The sequence below is a fragment of the Centruroides vittatus genome, unplaced genomic scaffold (assembly GCF_030686945.1).
Source record: "Centruroides vittatus isolate TY-2023 unplaced genomic scaffold, ASM3068694v2 contig_1050, whole genome shotgun sequence".
In the NCBI taxonomy this organism is placed as follows: domain Eukaryota; kingdom Metazoa; phylum Arthropoda; class Arachnida; order Scorpiones; family Buthidae; genus Centruroides; species Centruroides vittatus.
This window is the reverse complement of record NW_027120679.1, coordinates 767,407-791,478: the sequence shown is the minus strand read 5'-3', so window position 1 is coordinate 791,478 and position 24,072 is coordinate 767,407. Positions and strand designations below refer to the sequence as shown.

The window sequence follows — 24,072 nt, the reverse complement described above, 5'->3', positions numbered from 1 at the left end:
TTTTATTAATAAAGTAATTAAAAATTTCAGTTAAATATAACTTTGTATTTACAAGATAGAAGTAATACCAAAAAGAATTCATGAATGACGTCATAAATCTATTTTGATACTTATCTTATTTTCATTATTTTCGCTTAACATATTACATTTAATTTTAATAATAAATAATAACAACATAATTTAAACAGTCTTTTATGTATATTATTCCATTTAGAGTTATAAAATTTTATTTCAAAATATTATCGTGTTATCCCGATTATTTTCCTCACCAGGTGACGTCTCGATACGGATTGTTTATCCTCAATTATTCTAAGTTTAGGGAGGATTTGACCTTTTTTTTAAGTCGAAAATCATGTCAAGGCAAGGAATAAGAGGAACCGATCCTAAAAAAATAGTAATATACTTTCACTTTAATAAGCTTTACTTTTTATATGTATAAAATAATGAAGTTTTAATTACATTTTAAAAAAATTTAAACAATTGATTAAAAAAATAACTTATATTACAAGTCATGATAACCCTGTGTATTGTTATTCAGATTATTTTTAAATTTTTGATTGATATTAAGGAGATTTTTCCTTTTTTATTAGAATATATATTGATCATATGCATTTTTAATGCCAAATATGTGCATTTAAAAACTTGAGAATTAACTGTTTTATTGAACACATTGAACTAAACAAATGAATACACCTTAATAGTATTTTCAGGTGTAAGGTCCCATCTTTTGAGATTTCTTTTTCTTTTTGAAAACATTAAACAAGTTTTAAAACTTCACTAATGAAAATTTAGATTATACAAAACAAAGTTTGAGTCCTTTTGCCTATTAATATCCTTTTATTCCAGTCCAGGAACCACAAAACAGCCAGTGAATTGAAGCAAAACTTCTAAAAATAACCAATGAACACAATTAAAAACTTACAAATTAAAAATGATCTTGATGTCAACCCTTTTTTGTAGGTTACAATGTCTACAAACATTAAAAATCGTTAAAATTCTTCAGAACAGCATTCGTGTTATATAATCACATTTAAGCTGAGTCCTCTGGTGGATTTCGGGCAGCCTAGAATAATTTACATAATTGTACATAGAAGCCCATGATTATTTTGACAAAATTTTATTAATGAAATTTCAAGATAATTTCTAATTTGTAAGCTTTTTAATTGTGTTCATTGGTTATTTTTAGAAGTTTTGCTTCAATTCACTGGCTGTTTTTCACTGTGGTTCCTGGACTGGAATAAAAGGATATTAATAGGCAAAAGGACTCAAACTTTGTTTTGTATAATCTAAATTTTCATTAGTGAAATTTCGTCAAAATAATCCTGGGCTTCTACGTACAAGTTTTAAAACTTTTAGAGAGATGCTCTGTTTTTATTTGTAAAAATTCTTGTACCCTCTGACTTTTTGTAAAACATAATCATGTATTTCCCATCTAGTTTCCTTAGGATGTATTTTCTCTAACAAGACTGAAATTTTGTTAGTGTTTTAATAGTATGTAATTGTATTTTGAACAAAACCAAAGTAAAATTGCATATTTACTGCTAAACAGAATGAAATCATTATTGTCCCATGGTAATGACTATATTGTAGTCGTATAGTAGTTATTGTACAATATAATAATGTTAACGAAATAAGCATAAAAGTTGTGTTTTTAATGCTATATAGTATTGAAACTTGTGCATAGAACATCAAATGTGTGCAAAAATTGTACTTGAAGGTTAACAATAATAATTTTTCTTCTCATGCTGTCTAGAAAGGATATTGCAGCCTGCTAGGAAACTCCACAATTTGAAAACTAGATAAATGAGGCAGACACTATATACTATTAATGTAGATCCACAAAGTATTATTTTAATACCAGAAAACTGAATTTTATATTAGCTGTATATAAAATCCATGCTTTTTTTAATGGTATTAAGAAGTAAATAAATCATTATGGACTATGTCCATATGAATATAAAAGTGCAAAAATAGAACACAATTAACCATATGGTGAAAATTTGATTAATGTCAATATGAATAATCAGATATCCCCCATATAATGCAGTAGTTAGGTTCCAAAAAAGTGCCATGTTATGCAAACCTTTGCTATATGAAACAAAGGACTAGTACAAAACATAGAGTTAGGTTTCAAAAGTTAGCAAAAGTATACTATTCTGTCATAATTAAGAGAATTATATTTATTAAAGAAATCAAAATTAATTAACAATCAGAATCAAAAGTATCATATGTTAATATTAATGTTTTTTCTTTGCTTAACAATGTTAAATGAGGATGTTTTCTTTCAAAAAAATAAAAAATAAAAGTCATCTTCTGAGCTTTCCTATTGAGCTTAATCTGAAGTATCAGAAACATCTTGATTTTTCTATACTTTTTTTCATAAAATCTGATAATTTCGTGGGCAAATGAGAAATGTGCATGCTTGCTTGAATAAAAAAACATCAAATGTCAGTATTTGCACTTAAAAATTGTGATGTTTTGTACATGGATGTCTTCAGTTCTTAAACCATGTTAGACTGAAACCATGTTGTATAGGGAGTTTCTCCAATTCTCAAACCATGTCAGAGAAAAACTGTATGGTATGAGCTATACCTGTATACATGTATGCACTGCTTAATGACAAGGCTTTGTTCTGAGAAATATACCATTAAGCAACTTTATTGTTAAGAGAATTTCACAGAATGTATTTAGACAAACCAATATGGTATAGTTAATACTCACACAAACTATATGTAGCACAATGATAAATATTTATGTATCTAAACATATTTAAATGTAGAAAAAATACAGTAAAATGTGGAATTTGTTTTTTTATGTTTAAAACTGATTTACTTTATTGTAAGATTATATTCATAATGCAATAAATATAACAACACAAAAAAATTACCATATTTACTCGCATATAAGACGAGGTTTTTATTCATTTTTCACAGCTTCAAATTCCTAGGTCATCCTATACATGTGAGCAAAAGATTCTTTGCGTTTTGCAAATAATTTTGTGAACTAAGTATTTGCATTTTTTATTGGATGCATACCCTCTTGTATTTAAAAACAAGTATTTTATCTGGATTGTTTGAATCATTCTTGTGTATTGTCAGAAGTAAAGATGAATAGCAATAGGGAAAACAAAGCTTTTGAATTGAATTCCAAAATCACACAGAAGCGGGATATAAGTTTTATCTATTCCTACATGAAAACAGATGATTCAGAAATTAGAATTTAGAGAAACTCATAAGTCTAATCGATGGAGAGCGGATTCGAATGGCAAAAAAGGTTCCCGATTGTCCTGCTTTACGTGAACAAATTATATTGTCGATTTTATAAGATTTTTTCTTGAAGTTTAAAATGCAAGTATTTTTTGCCGGACAATGTGTACATTTACGTGCATTTGATATTTTACTTGTGATTAAACAAAATAAAATTAGAATTGTATTAATAAATCTAATTATCTTTATTTTGATCTTTAAAGTCACAGCTCGTCCTATTTGTGAGTAAATACGGTATACTATTTGTAGTTCAGAAGTTTTTTGAAAATACTTTTTCATAAACTTTTTGACACACCTTATGTACTTTAACATGATTGGCTGTAAGTTTGTTTATGCATTGATTCATTGCATGCCATTATTGCAGCTACAAATTTTTCATTTCCATTATAATCTTATTGTATGTGAGGTTGAGTGAATTTATTGTAAAAAATTAAAAATAAAGAAAGGATACTAATGCTTGTAAGGATAAATAACTTAATTGAATATTTGTAAGCTATAGATATATTGAAAAAATTCATTTTTATCTAGGCTTAATTACTTTATCATTTCTCCATTATTTATTAAAATTTGTATTGATGTATTATTAAGATGAATGATAGTGATTGCCATCTGTGATTTGAAATGGCATTTAATGAAAAATAATTAATTCCATATCAAATATCTGATTAAATTAAATCAAAATAATTTAAATATAAGTAAGATAATTGTTAAAGCTTAACTACACTAAAAAAGTTAAATAAATATGGTAAATTTAATATAAATAAAATTCATAAAAATAATGAGATTATTTCTATTTGCTTAAGAAAGAATTCTAATTCTGTTCTGAGTATTTATTATTTAATACTGACATTATAAGAAATTTTACATAAGCATATTAAAATTTATGCAGAATTTATAGTTTCAAACATTAAAACTAAAAAAACAATTTATTTTGTTAATGTATGTTAATTATATTATTATATAATGAGAACATTAATATATTATGTTTTCTGTCTTCTCAATATATCTTCCTATATATGGCAGACATTAGAAAATTCAAGATTATTTATCAGTAAGTTATCATTTAGTGATTTGTCATATTACCTTTATTCATTTTTAATGATGATATATAGATTATGTGGAATGAATGAAATAGCAAACAATGCAAATAAAAATGAACATTTTCTCTGCTATAGGCTATAGACAACTAAAGGTTCATTGTGCCTATTTTTATTGTATTCATAATTATACTAAGAGAAAATTTATGAGGCTGCAGGCTAAGCATGTGAGATTAATTAAAAGATATGATTAAGTTGCATAAATATATCCAAAAGGATTTATTTTTTAAAAAATTGGAGGTAAATAACATATAACATATCTACTGTTGTTTTTTCATTAGCATAAGATATTTTAAGAATATAATTAGTATTCATTTTATATGCATAAACAATTTCTATCTAAAGTCGATCAATTGTTTTGTTTTTAATATTTCCTGAAATGACATCATTGAGATGCATTGCAAATGCTTACTTGTCTACTGAGCATTTGAAAAAAAAAAGTCTGTGTTTTGAATTGAAATGATTGTATTAAAGGATGTTTACAAAAATAAATAGTTTTTATCAGCAGTGTCTGCAGACTATAAAAAAGGATATCATTTATTGTGCAAGAAGCTCAAACTATGATTCAACATTGGATCAGTGCTACCACAAGATGGTGCTGGTTGTGGGTTCGAGACTAAGTTGGCATTGAAAACAAGGAACATTCCTCATTTTCAAGGGCAAGTTTTCATCATCATATGATGAAGTTGCATGGGATAATGGACAAATATCACTCATTAGTTAGTTTTATATTTACAGAATAGACTAGAAGTCATAAATTTTCTGTTTTTTGTTGATAATGGAATTTGGGGCTCCCTTGGAAATTAGGTAAAGGCAACCCAGATGGAAAGGGGACACATGCCCCAAGCGCCCTAATGTACAGGCATGTCTGGCCTTAATTTATATATTGGACTTTTAATGGCACTTTTCTGGTTTTTTATTGAAAACCATAAAAGTGCCATTAAAAGTTGGGTGGATGAGCAATTACATAGTAATTTTTACGCATGAAACTTCCAAGTCAGAGGTAACAGTAACTGTGACTGACAACATTGTTGATGCACGAGAATATAAGACAACAGACTAATAAAATGGCAGTGCCTCTCCAGAAATGTACAAAGCAAGAGTGGTATAGTGTTGTCCAATTTTTTGATATAAATCAATTGACATCCATTAGCACATGCACACAACTACAGGAGTTGCACAGAGGTTTATGATTAAAGTTCTAAGGTTTCAAAAACAGCATGTTTCTGTGGAGAATTATTCATGGCATTTACTGTAATCCCAGCCATAGAGATTCTTCCATAGAATTGTGGCTGCTTTTGGAACCTTAGAACTCTACTCATACACCTGTGTACAACTCTTGATCATCTCCTTACTGTACCTGCATGTGCCAAAGGATGTCAATTGGTTTATGATGATGTGACATGATAAAATAAATCTTTGATGATATCTTTGCTGAAAATAAATGGTCTTTGCTAAAAATCTTGCATCATTTTTCACAAAGTTGCAAAGACAAAATAATAGAAAGCAATGTCCAATTCAACAAAATGAAGTTGGCACACACTGTTCAGAAAACAGTGACCAAACTGACCAAACTGAAGTTTGAATAGGTTCAACATCCTTCTTCTTCATTTAACTTAGCTTCTTCAGGTTACTGTTTCTTTTCCATCTGAAAAAAAAAAGACCTGAAAGGAAGACTATACAGGCTCTGGTGGAATGGTTGGACCAAAGTTCTGAATTATTTTTAATGGGATAAAGATATTAGAACATCACTGCAGAAAGTGCATGAAGACCAGGGGAATATGTTGAATAAGATATAGTGGTCATTTGTGGCCATTACAGTGTTTACCTCTGTATTAGCTGAGAACATATTAGCTTATTCATACATAATTCTTCTTTTATTCAAGCAATATTGAGACTTTTTAATTCAGGTCTATTAGTGCAAAGTTACTTTTTGATACCATAAGAAGACAAATTTTATAAGTATAATGAAGACATAAAAGAAAATCTGAATCTTTTACTTCATATAATAGTTATTTATAAGGAGTTATCACATATTGAAACATTCCTACAGCTAATTTATGATATGTTACACATTGTATCATTATAAGAGTTGTAATATGTTAGGCACTTATTGGTCAGATACAAACTAATGGGGGCTGAATCATTATATTGAATCCAAAATGTATTTTAGGTGAGCCAGAATAAAGTCATAAATACATATCTATTAAATTAGTTCTATATGAGAGTTTCAATATGTGATAACCCTTTATAAATAACCATCGTATGATTGTAAAAGATTGAGATTGACATAATAGGTGATTTAAAGCTCAATAATTGGTATATATAAAAAAGAATATTCTATGATTTTTTTCATAATTAAGAAATGAAAGAGGATTAAAATGCATAATTAAGAATACATCTTAATAATATAATTATACACATCAGTCATCTTTTAGAAAAGTTGTGTATTATGTACTGCAATTCTTATCAATCTAAAAATTTATTTTATTAAAAAAAAAATTAAATTTTAGATAATAAAGTTACATGTCACTGTTATTTTGTTATAAATACATCAGTTTATTTTTACATTGATCACTTTAGTAAATTTCCTATATCATATATTAAAAATTTGTTAAATTTTTTCTGAAAAATACAGAATAAGTAATAAAATTAAATAAAAACACATACTAAACAAAATTTATGGTAAATGCTCATGTTAGAACAAAATTTAAAAAATGGTGAGAACTGATATAATAAAAATAAGAGTATTAAATTAAATTAAGGATATATTTTCAGTGATGTTTTTGAAATGCAAAGAACATAATTATATCTTTAAAATTATAAACTCAAAATACTACAAATTCTAAAGGAAAAGTGAGCAATTTTTAAATTTATAGATATCTAAGCTAGCTGTGGTTAATATAGCCTTAACCACAAATAGTTACAATGGTAACAATTTAATAACTTGCGAAGAAAATTGGGATTAACTTAGTAAATAACAAAAAGTATATTAAAATAAAACATGAGAATCATACTATTTTAAATAAATTTTGTAAAAAAATATAAAAGATCTAACTTAATAAATGAAAAAAGATTGTTTAACATTCAAAGACAGTTGGATTCTTCATGGATTCTCTCTTAGCTAGCCATTTACATATAAATTGAATTTATATTTCTTATTCAAACTTTTTAAAATAAGTAACTCTTTAAGCTCATAGACTTTGTTTTATTTAGACATAGTCATTTAAGTACAGATTATTCATTTTAATGTAATAAATGCTATACAAATAAACTTCTGTTCTGTTTTTGTGTAATTTCTAATAAATAATTATACTATTAACTATTTCTTTCTAGAGTTCTGAATTATTTACATTAACTTATGGTGCCTTGGTTGCACAAATTCTTAAAGATTATGAGAGTGATGAGGAAGTTAACAAACAGTTGGATAGAATGTAAGTACAAACTATTTTCTTTTCTAATATAAAATTTAATTTGAACATATTACATATTTGTTTTGAGAATATAAACTTACACAACTGCAAAACATTAAACCATTCTATGAAATAATTTAAGAATTCTATATTTATTTGTTTTTATTTGTTTGAATGAATTATTTAAAATTTCACTTTTATTCATTGATAACACAGAGTACCTGTTTATTTTATTTCTATAAATAATCAAAACTATCAGTTTAAAATTGGAAGTTTCAAATTTAGTGTCATATTATCTTATATATTAAAGAAGGAAAAAAGATAGTAATGTTGAATCTTGAAATGATAAAGTATTAGTTTCAACTTCCAATATTCAGTAATACTTAGACAAAATATTCATGAAATCATCAACTTAAATAAATATTAAAAGTCAGATTACGAAATAAGTGATAGAAGTAGAAAAACTTTATTTATATATATTATGGATACTATTGAATATTTTTCATTCAAACATAATATTAAACTTGAACATAATATCAAACATAATATGTTTTTTATATAATTACATACAATATGTAAATAATTATAGTTTTGAGTTCAAAGTATCACACAATTGTGAGATATCATTTACACTTGATTTTATGTAAAGAAAATATAAAAATAGTAATTAGTTTATTTTCTATATTCTTGAGCATTTCAGATTCGATTTGCTAGAGATTAGTTATTGCATTGTAAAAATATTATTATTTGGCAATGCACCTAAAAAGACTACAGTTTTAAAAATAAAGTTGGTAATGCTCTACAGTGAGTTCACTTCGTATTAATAAAGTAATAGAAAACAAAAGTAAATATTTTATTACAAGTACTTTCTTCTCTATTCATGTAGATGTTTTCAAATATACAGAATTTTTGAAATGAATTAAATATTATTTAAAAGTACAAACCTGTTACACCACCTAAGGTTTGCTGAGAGAAAATTGTTTATTTAACAAATGTTTTCAACCTATTAACATAGACCATCTTTAGGTTTTGAACTAAAATTAAAAATCATTTCAAAAATGGAACATTGTTTTTCAGATTTTACATTTAAACTTAATATTTTAAATACAAATTTAAAATTGCATAAATTAAATAAATAATGAACAAGGTAAAGTTAACAAAATAAAAGTAAAATTAAGAAAATATAACATAAAAGTAAAATCAAAGTTGATTGTAGGTGGACACAACTCTGGGGTTTTTATATCTTCATCTTTTTTCTATGATGTATTTCCATGCTGAAGGTAATACATTTGCATCCTTGGGAGTACTTTTTAATAATGTTTGCTTCATCCCACTTTACAACTGAGTTTTCCATTTGTGGCATTGCTACTAAAGTTATATTACTATGAAAAAATTGTAAAATTATTTATAAATTATATTACATTTTTATATTTGTGTTTCTTGGGATGCACTGTAAGTTTTTTTTTTGTGTGACATCAACATAATTTTTTTTTTATCCCTAACTCAGTTTTCATAGGGTATTTTGTTTACCCCAGATTGTTCCTCCCTCCTTAGTTTGTCTTTATCATTCCTTAGTAAGTTATAAATACAGGGTAATTCAGAAAGAATCATTCAATTTCAAATTTTTATATTTTTAAAAATATAAAAATTATAAGTTTATATTTGTAAAGGATGAGATATACATTCTGTAGATCTCATCATGGTCCAATGATCCTTACATATATAAACTTTCAGTGTTCAGAGCACTTATTAGAAGAGCATGTTTGTGTTGCTCCAATATAAAGGACTGATTAAAAGAAATCTATACAATTAAAGAAATTGCATCAACATTAGGATATAAAACACCCACAATAGAAGGGCTCATACATATAATTAATAAGTAGAACATTATTGATAAAGTAAATAAGTAACACAGTTAGTAAATACAGTATTGAACATATATATTTTTTAATCTTATGTGAAAAATTTGAATTTAGATTTATTGAAGGTTTTAGACTGAACATCAAGTCCAAATGAAAATGTATACTATAAATAAGTCTGGATATTCACATTTGAAAAATTCTGTCTTGCTAACTTCCATGCATGCTCCAATATACAGAAACACATACTTAAACTTAACTGGTTTCTTTTACAAATAATACACTGTAAAACCTTCACCAACAAAAAATTTATTGAATACTTCAATTGTCTTGACTACTAGCAACCATCATCAAGAAAGCACCAAATAGAACATTGTATTCCTTTCAGATAGAAGGAAACATAATGTTCTGTTTTATGCTATCCTGATGATTGCTGCTAGTACAGCCAAAAACGTTTGAAATACTCAATAATTTTTTTACTGGTAAAAGTTTTGCTATGTATTATTTATACAGAAAAACTTTTTTATATCAGATCACAAAGTAGTCATGCTGTAATTATTTTACGAACAAGGGAACTGCCACATATGGGCCCCCCTTCAATTTGGCCAAAGTTTGATAAATATCTTAGTTCTACCCTCCCAGTAATTCAATGCAAAGTGTCACTCATTGCAATCTCCAAGTATTCACAAAAAACAAGAATTTAAAATTTTCCATGTTCTTTACATACTGTGTTAAATAGATAATATGATAACAGCATCATAACTGAGTGGAAAAGGTGTTCAACTACTATGCTATATTGCAGATCAGATCTTACTTTTTTAAAAGTTTTTCTGTCATATATTTTTTATTTTTAACAAAGAAAAATCAATGTTTTGTAATTATAACATTTATTTACTATGCAATAAAAAATTTCAAATTATTTTCTATGTTTTTTTTATTTTTTACAACATTGTACCATATTATATTAGCAACAGTTGAGTAAATAGAAAGTTCCTTTCTTGTTTAGCCTTAATCATTGGTGTAATAAAATGAACGAGTTGAGGGTGTTGTGATACAAACCCATTTAGTGAATGATTACAATTGTAATAAGTAAAACAGTTCATATTATGTAACTTCTTCAACTTTCTAATGTTGCTACATCAATAATTCAACACTTGCAAGCAAAGGGGATTTTTGTAATTGTGTGCAGGGATGATGAGTCGGTAGAAAAATACACAACTCATGACTCCCATAAAAAGATTTCACTTCTCAACTCCTGACTCTGACTCTTCATCCTAGGGATGGGGGGTTGGCAGAAAAATACATGATTCTCAACTCCGAGTCAGTATTTTTTCAAATCAACTCTGTCCTGATATGAAGCAAGACTACACATCCCTGATAGTGTAGTCTTGCAGCATATCTACCTGAAAATTACAATGTATAAAATGTTGAATTACAATAAACAACCAGTCAACAGTTGAAATAATCAAGCAATGGTTGATTGTTTATTAACATACATCATTTGTTTATTAATATATATCCTTTATATTGGGAGATTGACATCAATATCCCAATGTAATGGATTGAATTACAATGGATAAAATATTTAAAGTGCATGACAAATAAATAACAAATACTAAATTTCTTTGTTACACAGTAATTTATTTCAATTTAAATTAGAAAAACTTTTAAAAGAATAATATTCAAACCTGCAACATACAGTATAGCAGTCAAACTCTTTAGCTGCTTGGTTTTGCCTTTGTTAACATGTTATCTAAATGGATTGGTACATAAAAAGCATGGAAAATTTTAAGCTTTCCTTTTTTGTGAATGCTTGAGACATGCATCAAGTGGCTTTGTCATGAATTACTGGGAGGATAATACTACAATATATATTAAATTCATCCAAATAGGAAGGGGCCATCTCTGGTAGCATTCTATTCTAAAGTTTTTGTGTACATAAAATTTTTTGGTACACAAAGACTCATTATATTTCAAATAAACTTTTCATATATAATAGTAATCTGAAATTTATATACTCTTATTATATGAAAACAATATATTTAAAATTAATCTGATGATCTGATAATAGAATTGTTGATTAAAAATTTTTGTGTGTCTGTCTGTTTTTGAAATTACAAATTAAAAGAAAATTTCTATAATATTGAAATAACATTATTTTTTATTATTCGTTGTAAACAACTGTATAAAGAATAAAACTACTTACTCTTTAATAAAATATATGTGACTTTTTTCATGATTTAAAAAACAAATTTTGAATGGAAATTTCTTTTTTGAGTTTATTAATAGTTCTCAAAACAGTTTAGAAAAATAATTTTAAGCATGAATAGTTTCACTATATAGAAGATTTATTGCCTTCAGTAACAATGAATTTTAAATCATTGTAAATTTATTTTAAATTTATCAGAAATTTGATTTTTTTTTTTCTTATTCAGTGTTATTGAATTTAGGAAAGTATTGAAATAATTTCCATAAAAAATATAATTTTTTTGAAGATGTCTAATATATTGATACAGTATGTGTTTTCTAAATTTAATCTATGCTTTAGAAGCAGTCTCTTTTATTCTTTAAATTTTTAAATAGAATTTAAATATGTTAGTGTTATAGTTAAAAATAGATTGAGGAACCAAATTAATAATGGATTCATAGAAGCTATTTTGCAGTTAAAGATTAAAATTGAATAACTTTTTTAAAGATTATAACATTAATAAAAATCATTACTTTGTACAAATTAAATAAATAAGTTTATAAGAGCTATTTTACTTATTTTATTTAAATTGCAGTTTTTATAAAATGTTGTTATTAAGAAAAATGACACTTTGAATTGATACAATATTTAATATTCAATAAAATTCAACACAAAACCAAATTTATTGTTGATTTATTTGAACATGTATTTTCAATTCCTATATAATTTCAAAAAGAAAGTTTTTTTTAATCCAACTTCAAGAATCAATAATTTATTTTAAAAGAAACATTTGGAGGAAACAAATGGAAATGATATACTTGTTATTTGATTTTTTTGTTATTGCTGAGAAATTTTATTAAAATTTTAATAAATTAAATATTTTAGGATTATGTTAGGTCATTCAAAAAATAAAAATTATCTAGATGTTTTAGAATTATTTTTAGCTGTAAATAATGCATAAAGCAATTGTTACAAACTTTTTCTTCCAGCAATAACTCAGTATAAAAATATTGCATAATTAATTAAAAAATATATTTTTGCTAACAAGAAATAATTTGTTAAGAAAACTGACTTGTGTGATCAACACAGTAGCATCCACCTAACCTGGCACTATATTAAAAGCCAGCTAATGCTGAATGGTACTAGCTGGTTTTTAATAGTAATTTAAAACCAGTGTATTCCAATAATTTGAAACCAGTGCTATTTTAATAGCACTGGTTTTAAATTACTGGAATGTAGGGAATAGGTAGATAGGGTAGAGTTTACTTACCCTACTCCTTACATAACCTGTATACAATGCAATATAATACATAAAAGTTGTCATAACCTGTATTATTAAACCTTTTAAAATAAAGTAATTAGTTACAGAAAAGAAAACTATATAGTATTTAATGTTTCATTGTACTTTTGTATGCTGTTACATATTTAGTATCAAAAAATTATTGCTTTAAAAAATAGTTTTCAATGTGTATTTCTCTTTGCAATAATCTTAATTCTAAATAATTTCTGTCATGATTTTCACAAAAGCATGGCTTCTTCAGCAGGAATTTCAGTCCATAACATGAATGAAAATGTCTCCAGCTAGGCCCCACCTTCTAATATAACTTGGTAGAAATGTCAAATTAGTGAGATTCTACTATATACTTATTTATACTTAACCACATAAATTGAAAAATATTTTTATTTTGCAAATTTAATTATATAATGAAAATGTGTTGTAATGTCTATATGAAAAGTTGTTTGTAAATATAAATACATATTTAAGAACAACATGACAACTTTGTATATACAGGTGGTCCTCTACTTTTGTACAATTTGCTATTTCATGCACATTTCATACTTTCAATTTTTATCAATATATACGACAAAATGCATATACTATACTTTCATGTATTTCTCCCTTTCTGATGAATTATTAGTCAGTAGTTCCTCCCCATCTTTCTGACATTAATCATTTCTGGCATCACAGTTTCAATCTTGAGTTAGTGCTTGTGTTGATAAGTTGTGTCTTGTCAGTTAGGTTATGCTATCACTTTATGTACATTTCTGTTTTGGTGAACAAATTTGCCCCTATTAATTTGTAAACATGAGTGAAAAACAAAAAAACAGCAGTGTTGATACAGACGAAAAGAAATTAAGGTCTTATAACCTCCATACAATCGAGACAAAAATGGATATAATTAGATGTTCTGAAAGCAGCAAATCTTTTGCTTCAAGCGGTCATTCGTATAATTTAAGCCGATTGACAATTCAAAAAAAAATTCACATAAAAAGGCATTAAAGAACATTTTAAGAAACATTTTAATATCCTGCAAGCTCTTTCAGCCTATTTATAAACGTCATCTTTAGGCAGAACTGGAATCAAATAGGTAAAATTGTTGGCGTGACATCCACTCTATGTATTTAAGTTACTTAACCAATTGACAATATGTTCAATCATGAAAAACAAGAGTAAAATTAAGGAATATGACTAAATATCATACTCAGCTTTTTAAAATACTTAATGAATCATCAAACACCTGATGCTGAGAAATGTTTATTAAACAGACATTAACATTTTCGAACCATTATGATAGGCCATCTTCAGATGCAACCAAAATTCAAACGTATTTTAACTTAACATTTAAACAACAGAACATTTGAACACTTTTACATTTAAATTTAAAACAAAATGCTAGATAAATTAACAAATAAATAACAAAATAAGAAAAAAGAATATGTTCAAAATTGTGGAAATCTTTTTTGAAAGATTGTTTCAAAAAGACATGGCAGAGTAATGGATGAAATGGAGAAATCTTTGACTTTATGGATTGAAGATCAACATCAAAAAGGCATCCCATTGAGTTTATCAATTATTCAAATTAAGGATCTTATTAATAGTTTGTATGAAGATTGGAAAAAATGATTAAAAGAAGATTCTGATTCTGCCATAGAATTTGTTGCAAGCAAAGCCTAGTTTGATAAATTTAAAATGAGGTCTTTTTTAGATTATATTAAATTTACTGGCAAAGCTGCCAGTGAATTTATTTCCACTTTCTTCAATATTATTGAAGATTGAACTTATTCTCTGTGCTAAATCTTCAATGTAGACAAGATGGGATTATTTTGTCCTATATGTATGTACTTAGCAAAGGAAGAATTAGGTTTTTACATTGCTCTACTTTCATACATTTCAACTTTCACATTTCAGGAACCAATTAGGTACAGAAGTAGAGGACCACCTTGTATACAATTAGGAAAATTCAAAATGAAAATTTATATTAAAGCAATAGTCACATATATCAAGATTATTGTTTATATATAAATGCACTAATTTTAAAATAAATTCATGAAGATTAAAGTTTATGAAATAAAATAAGAAAAAACAATATAATTATTTTTTCAGTTTTTATTTTAAAATGCTAAAGATATAAATTTCACATTTATTTATACTTAAAAAATAATGTTTTTGAAAAATTACTATTATTAATACAAATTTTCTTTGAAAAAAATGCAACTGATTAGGGGGGAAATTGTTTCCAATTACATATTGTGATCAAAATGTCAAAAAAATGAAATAAAGGATGTTAATAAACTGGTGCAGGAGAAAATTTATAATGCAATAACAACTACAACTAGTAACACTGGAGTGCTTAACACAGAGACACAGTCCAAAATCCTTTCACAGTGTTGTATAGAGAATCAACGAACATTTTCAGCCTCCACTGAGGCCTGCATCAGGTTGAGAACTAAAAGTAAAAGGTTCTCAACCTGATGCAGGTCTCTGTGGAGGCCAAAAATGTTTGCTGATTCTCTATACAACACTGTGAAAGGTTTTTAGACTATGTCTCTGTGTGAAAATTTATAATATAATAAAATGTTATATGTTGTTAAATATTAGTATTATTGATATTTTTTCTTAGAATATTGAGATATATACATTGAGAATTTAAATATACACCATGATGAAAATATAAACTGGATCATCTTTAATTGGATATCAAAAAATTATAAAAAGTTTTATTATTTTGCTTTCATTTAAAGTGATTATGATTTAATTTATTACTTTGTAAATTTTGTTATTAAGATCTTATTTATTAATTGAATGATTTTGAACTTTAAATATATGTCATTATCTATTAATTTTTATAGTTTATTCTTTCTTTGCCATTTTTTCTTTTAGTAGATACAAAATTTATTACTTTAATATTTCTTAATTAGAAAAATTATTTTTTATAAAACTTTATATTTTAATTTACACTGCTTTGTATTTTCTTATTATACAGAAAGCCATTTTTAATTATTCTTAGTCAACAATAAAACAATTAAAGGTTTAATTATTTTGTTCAGCAAAATGTTTAATTTGAATAAAGACCAAATAATCAATAAAACTGTATTTAATTTAGAATCAATTGAAATCTTTTAACAGTAAATATTGATTCAAGAAAACAATTATGTAATTTATTTTAAATAAGTTTTTTTTGTGTTTCTTCTAATAATTCTTTTTATCCTTTGTTTATATTTTGCATTATTTTAAACATTCAGTAACATCTATGGATTAGTTCACTATACAAATTATATAATAGACGACTGTTTTACTAATAGAAAATTTAAATTTAGTTAATCTTGATCTTCCAGATGTTATTGTATTTTAGGAAGAATATTTATTAATAAACTTACTTATTAGTAAATGAAGTATGATTAATTTAAAGTTCTTTGTTCTTTTTATTTTAATAATTATGTTAGACATTCTGCTAGCAGCTTGTTTCTGAATTTACTTTATAACAAAACTAAACTTTTAAATAGTACATCATTTTTAATATAATATTTTTATAATTAAAATAATAATTGTTTTATTCATTTCTATCTTTTGTAACCTGTAACATATATTTACAATAATGATATTTCTGATAGGTGATGTATGGTTTCTGTCATGACAAGGTTTGGCCGGCTCTGGTATATATAGTAGCCAATTGAACTTGCATAAATTTAATATTTTGCCATTATTAAAAAATGATAATAAAAGAATTTAACATTGAATCTGTTTTTGGTTTAATTGTTTTATTAAATTTTTAATTTAAATGCATTATTATAGAAAGACTAATTAATATAGGATACAATCTATAATACTAATTAAATAGTAGGAGTTTGTGAGTCATTGTGAAGGAAAATATTTTTGTAATAGATGACTGATGTATATGAAATCTATCATAGAAGAATATTAAACTTTGAATCTGCAATAGCAACAAATCATTATCGTTTTCTCATTTGCATTAAAAGAAATAATTCAAAAATGTATATTGAATGCTATATTTGCATTCAGTTTAAAGAATTGAAAACTAACATTATTTGAATTTCGCCAATAATTTAAAATTTTATCTAATATAAAAAGCTTGTAAATCAAAAATTTTAAATTAAATCATTAATATTGAAAATGTATTGAAAAGATTTTAATTATGATGTCTGGATTTCTTAATTTCTTAGAAAATTTTATAAGAGAATTCTTGTATTTCTTAGTCAAGTCTGACTAAACACGATTAAAAGTATGTTGGACTCTAAAAATATCTGGAAAAGTGTACAGAATATTTTTTGAACAATGTATGAATTGTTTAATGAATTAAACTATTAAAGATAAAATTTATTTTAAAAATTAATCTGTTTATCAACATAAACTTTTTAATATTTGCTCTAATTTAATGTAACTAATGTTTAAGTCACTTTAATATTGTACATAATTAATGTTTAAACTGTTCAATTGGTAAGTTTTATATTTGATTTTGATTTTAATTTCATTTGTCTTTAAAAAAAGGGTCCTATTTTAGTTTTTATTAAACATCATTAAGGAATAATTTCTTTTCAGTTTTTCATATTAAGCATTAAAACAGTTTGCATAATTGCTTAGAAAATATATAATTCAAGAATACTTTTGACAACATAATCCTTTGTATTTAATCTTAGAAAATTGAATTATCTTGGAAAACTGCTATTTTTTGTATGTAATAGTATTGATTCATAGTTGTAAGATGTATTCATAGTATTAAAAGAAGAAACACTGAAAGACCAGTTCTTGACTAGACATGCTTCAAGAGATAGTAATTACGCAAAAAATATTCAGATTTTTTTAAAAATAGGCACATATATTTTATCACTATCATTAAAACCAAATGACTTATAAACATATGGCTCATATGTAAATTGATCTAATAGTTTACAATCAATTCTCTTTCAACATACTTATCATTTTTTCACTGAATTTTTGTTTAATACCCATTTGTTTAATTTTTCTTAAACTTTAAATGTTAGTTATTTATTATTTATTATCATTGAGTTCATAAACTCGATAATAGTTAAGTAATCAAAAAACTGATTATAATAATTAATTCTACAAATTAATTAGCAGACTTTGCAATTAATTTCAAAGATATTTAAAAAATATTTTATAGTAACATTTCATGGAATTTAATATTGTTCTGCAATTAATTTATTGATTTTTATGATAAAATTAACTTACTCTAATTAATGTAAGAGTCAAAAGAAAAGAATTAATCTCAATAAAATAAGTCGTCTATGATGATGTAGTTAAAGTAGAAATATGATAGCCAATGATAAATCATCACATTAATTTGACACGCCAGAATTTGATTGACAGATGTAAAGCATGTTTGGCTAGAATGCAGTGTTATTTTCATTTTGTTGGAAAATGATTTAACAAGACACATTTGTATGTTTAGTGGGAGATATGTTTTGAAATTGCATCAATATGCCTTAACAAAATGTTTGCATAAATTTATATTATTATACATAAAAAATATGAAGAATGTTTTATTTAATAATATATATTTGATTTTAGATTTGTTATGGTTATAAAATAAACAATATAACACATCATGTTAATAAATTTAATAAGAAAATTTATAAATTAAATAATTTGAAAATTGAAACTTATTTAGAATTTTTGATCAATTGATAAATTTATACCATTGACAACTCAAGCTACTAAAAGCTGTCAATGCAGTGTTTGAGATGTTTATACCTCTAAGTACTTAGGCTTGAATGATAGTAAATCAATTGATAGACTTTTATTTGATAACAAGTTTTTAAAAATTCTAGGAATCATCTATATTGAATCTTGGAAAACCAATTTTCCAGGAGTAAAATGTTTACTTATGTAAATAATTGGAAAATTAATTCTCAGAATACAAAATATTAATCTCAAAGGTATCCTAAAGAGAAATTTTCAAAATTTAAATGAAGAATAAATATCATTTGCCTTTTGAGCTTAGTAATTAAACACATCTTAAATTAATTTATATTGAATTTTATATGTTATTTCACTAATTTATGTTAAAACATTTATAAATTAAATTATATAATTTTTCTTTAGGGGATATAACATTGGATTACGATTGATTGAAGATTATTTGGCCAGAACAACTGTTGGAAAATGCTATGATTTTAGAGATACAGCTGACAAAATTCAGGTAATTATTGATATATAAGTATTTTTAAAATATATATATTAAACATTAATGTTTTAATTATTATTTGGCTATTATTTCATCATATAGTAAGTAAATTTTCATAGATTTAAATTCTTGCAGAAATTATTTTCATTAATATTTTAGTATTATTTAATATGAAATATATATTAACAAGAAATATTGATTTTTCTATTTAAAATTTTTAACCAAAATGTTATTTACTTACTAAATTAAATAATTTAAGTGGAATTTAAATAATAAAATAGATGTAAAGATGCCGTTTTTATTGTTATTAATATCAAAAATAAGTTTATGTTATTAGAAATAAATTTTATGATTATAAATAATATTTTGAATGAGTTAATAATTTTTAAGAGAATTATTAAATAAATTGATTTTTTTACTGAAAAAATTTAAATAATTGTTGGTTTGATGGAACATTCTATTTGAAAATTACATTTTAATAATAATGCAAATATTATTATTTATTGCTTGTTTGAATAATAAGAGATAAACTCTGACACAGAGACAAAATATTTAGTACATAAATAATTTTACAATCAAAAAATACATTACAATAAAGTAAAATAACTAATACATTTGAATCAACTTTATACTTTAAGTGTGTATCTATTCTTTAGTAACATACATGAAAAAGTTATTTAAACAACACATTTGAAAATCCGGTGTATTAAGTATTTAATGCAAATATTATAAAAGAATCCTTCAGGAATTTATCCATATTTCATTAAAAAAAAATTAGTCTATTTTTATACATATTTGTATATATATATATATCCTATTTAATAAAAAAAAGTGTGTAGAATTAATGTTAATAAATGCATAAAGATTAACAGCATCTAAACAAATTTCCGTCTCATAATGTAAAACATATAAGAGGATATATGAGGCAAGAGGCAAAGTGTGTCTTATTCACTTTCACTTAATTTTTAGTATTCAATAAAGTCTATTAGCTTTGTCAAGTTTAAAACTTGACAAAGCTAACATTAGTTTATAAAATAACATATAGAATTCTATAAGCCTGTTTTCCAATTATAAAAACCTTTTATTATGATAGTTTTTTACATTAGTTATTAGAGAATCCAAAACTTCTAAAAAGTGGATAAGATGCTGTTTAGAATGACATGCCTCATAAAATAGATTATTAGATTTTCTAAAAAAAAGATAGTTTATATGTAAACAATTCTTAAAATGATATGATATAATATCTTAGGCTTGTACAGTACATATATGCTTTTGATAAAGAGTATTACAATACATTTTATATACAGTGACACACATCTAAATTACAATGTAGTTTCTTACAAATCAAAAATTTTTGTATAAATAACATTTAAACTAACACTTTTTATACTGAAATAAACTTTTGTTGTTTTAGAGAAATTGTTTGGAGAGATTCAGATGATAAGAAAATCATGTATTGTAAAAATGATAGTTGATTATTCTTACTAAAATTTGGGGAAAAAAGGTGAAAAAGATTAAAGATAAGATGTATGATAATGTTAATTACAGAGTAATATAACATTTAGGAAATGATGTGGAGTGAATAATTGAGAAGATTATAATCATGGAAGATTATTAAATTTTTAAGTTAGAAGCAAATATAGCCTTTCCAAGTCACAAATTACCAATTACACTGTAAATTGATTTTTAATTTGAAATAATTTAATAAATTTTATGAATAGTTCTAAGATTTTAGAATGAAGTCAATTAACATCAAATTTTTCAACTTTTTTTATATGTCAAAAGCCACCATTGTGACAGTGAAATTACTAGTGAAATATTTATCTATGACAAGCTTATGCTTTAATTAATATATATGACTAGCATTTCTTGCTGATAGAAAAACAGAAAATTAACCAAGCAGTAACTAACTTATAATTTTTAAGTATTTGTTATGTTTAAAAACATTCTTTTATAAAAAACTAGAATTCAAAATATGCAATTATGTTAATTAAATTTATTATTATTTTGAAAGGAAGTGATAGTAAAATTATGTAATTCTCTTCTCTCAGAGAGAAAAGCACTAAATTGTTAATTAAAACTTTCTTATAGATAAAAAATTTTGAAAATTTGTATGGAAATAACGTATAAAGTTTTTTATAATTTAAAATATGACACGAAAAATTTCCATTATTTTGCAAATGATAAGTTATAACAAAAAAAAAGGAAACGAAAAAGACAATAGTGGTATGCCTCATTTAATTTTAAAGGACATACAATTTGATCAAATTTCTGAAATTTAAAACGGTGATAAACTTATCTAATTACAAGGAAGCTTCAAATAAAACATATGAAACAATAACAATATAGAAATATAATTTTTTTTTAATATTCTTAAACTATATTGTCAATGTTTGTTGAGAAGAATTTAAGAAGCAATAAAACTGTAGATGTTATAATATATATATAGTTATTTTAGAAGAAAGAATTAAAAAATATATATTTTATACAAGAACAAATATTAAGATTGTCTGATAAATACATTACTTATCTAAAAATGTAATGTAAATTACATTAAAAAGTACAAATTATAGAATATTCATTTTAATAAAAATATATTTATACATTTGTACAAATGAATTCAATATTAATTAAAGAAAATTTCACTTATAATAATTGCAAAAGTAAAATAAATACAGAACAGTTAGTATGTTAATCTTTTTTAGATATTCATTAATCTAAGTATTGTATTGTATTTCAGCACGTAGTGGAATCATTAATTTTTTCTGTTATATTATTTTTTTGACTTAAATTATCATTTTTTTAATTAGGCTACTCATTTTGTTTAAATCTTAATTTTTTTCTAGATTTATTCAATTTAATGTGAAAGAAACAAACGAATGGTTCAAATTAAGAAATGTTAAAATATATAATAAAATTTCTATGAAATTTTATAATATATTTTAACACTTCTTCATTATGAATTATTTCTTATAATACTTTTATAGACTAGAATTTTGAAAAATTAAGCTGTGTGTTCTAAAATATTTCAGTTAGGAAAAAAAATGTATGCGAATTAAGTAAAAATTATATGTACAAATTTTTTTTAAGATGGCCTTTAAGATGTATCTTGGTATAACACCGGCCATTACTAATTGGGGACCTGCTGGAGATGAATTCTCTCTCATTATTGACAACAATCCTCTGACGGAATTTGTTGAATTACCAGAGAAGCATGGAAATTTAAAATATTCCAATATTCTGGTTGGTGTGATTAGAGGAGCTCTAGAAATGGTTCAGATGGAAGTGGCAGCATGGTTCGTGCAAGATACCCTCAAGGGAGATAATGTCACGGAACTGAGGATCAAATTTGTACGTCGATTAGAAGATGCCATTCCAGCAGGTGAAGATTAATTGTATATAAGTTGACACTGTGATACATTGTATATGTTGTATGTATCTAGTTGATTAAATATTATATATAATCATCAATTGATGTATTTGATTTATCAAAGTGATTTATCCTCTTATTTATGGTTTAAATATGATTTATATTTTGATATTTTACACATGAAATATATGTTGTATATTTATCAGATTACTGAATAAGTAATTCTAATTGATTTTTATTTAATCAAAGACTTTTCTTTATAATTTATTTCTTGAAGTTTTAATAAATTTATATATAACGAAAGTTTCTTACAATTATTATTTAAATAAATATTAATTTTATCATATGACATTTAAAAATTAATAATAAAACTTCATTAAAATGTGATGAAAACTGCATTAAAATTTAGTTATAATCAATTCTGACAATGAATTTTAGTAAGTTGTTATATACATAAGTAAATTAATATTTAACGTAAGTAATAAAGGATATTTTTGTTTTGTTACATTAATATTTTCATAAGCAAATTATTAGTCTTTAATTAACATATTATCAAACAGTAAAATATATATATTTTTTATTTTACAAATTATAAATGTACAATAAATAAAATAAAACATTTATTTATTGCCATTGATTTGTCTTTTGAAAAATATTGATTTACCAGTTAAATTTGATTTTGTAATTGTTTAGTTCTCATTACTGTGGATAACATTCCATAACAGTTCCATCTACAGGAATAAAAGTTTTGTACATGTCTGGCTTTATATTAAAATAGAACAAATGAAAAAATTTTCAAGGCCACTGAATGTGATGAATTACCTTTCATATTTATCCAGATAAGATCAATTGCTACTTGGAAAGTTAATATTAATAAAAGAAAACATTTAAAAGCAGGATAATTATTGGTGATTTTTATCTATATAATATTATTTAATTGTAATATTTTAGTTGTTTTGTTCAGTTTTGTTGTTTGACATCATAATTATATAAGAAGAAAGGATAATTATATAGTATTTACGTAAAATATTATTTATCAGATACAACAGTATGTACTAAATATAAATTTATTATTAACTTGGTAACTAAATCAGATAATTCTTTCTTAAAATCCTTTCAAAGCTCTTTGCTTCTATTTTCATTTGGGATTTGTTTCTACTGGATGCATTCTGTTTGCTGTCTGTTTGTATGCATACAGTTTGCTTTCACTAATTAACCATTCTAAAATGTTTGTTTTGTCATTATTGACTTCTGCTTGTTTAACTTTTCTCTTTTCTTGATTTCTTTTTATTCTCTTTTTATTGTATTATTATTTAATTAGTTCATCACATCTAAATTTTTAACTTTTAATTAAAAGTTTTTAATCCCTTTAGGATTATATTTAATTAAAAATATATCAAAATGAAAAATTAAAATTATTTTGTATTGTTAAAT

At 24.4% G+C, this 24,072-nt stretch overlaps 1 protein-coding gene across 1 annotated transcript; it reads left to right on the top strand.

The window, feature by feature from the left end:
• The first annotated feature begins 237 nt into the window (after positions 1–237).
• Bet3 (blocked early in transport 3) lies at positions 238–22,739 on the top strand. The gene is made up of 4 exons (XM_067265638.1): positions 238–394; positions 7,700–7,797; positions 19,187–19,283; positions 22,359–22,739. The coding sequence occupies exons 1-4, from the start codon at positions 353–355 to the stop codon at positions 22,659–22,661; spliced, it is 540 nt and encodes a 179-aa protein (XP_067121739.1). The 5' UTR covers positions 238–352; the 3' UTR covers positions 22,662–22,739.
• Positions 22,740–24,072: the final 1,333 nt, after the last annotated feature.

Coding starts and splice junctions, on each gene's coding strand:
- Bet3 (XM_067265638.1), top strand. CDS start 353: ATGTCAAGGCAAGGAATAAGAGGAACCGATCCTAAAAAAATA. Junction 7,798..19,186: donor AACAAACAGTTGGATAGAAT/GTAAGTACAAAC, acceptor ATTTTTCTTTAG/GGGATATAACATTGGATTAC. Junction 19,284..22,358: donor ATACAGCTGACAAAATTCAG/GTAATTATTGAT, acceptor ATTTTTTTTAAG/ATGGCCTTTAAGATGTATCT.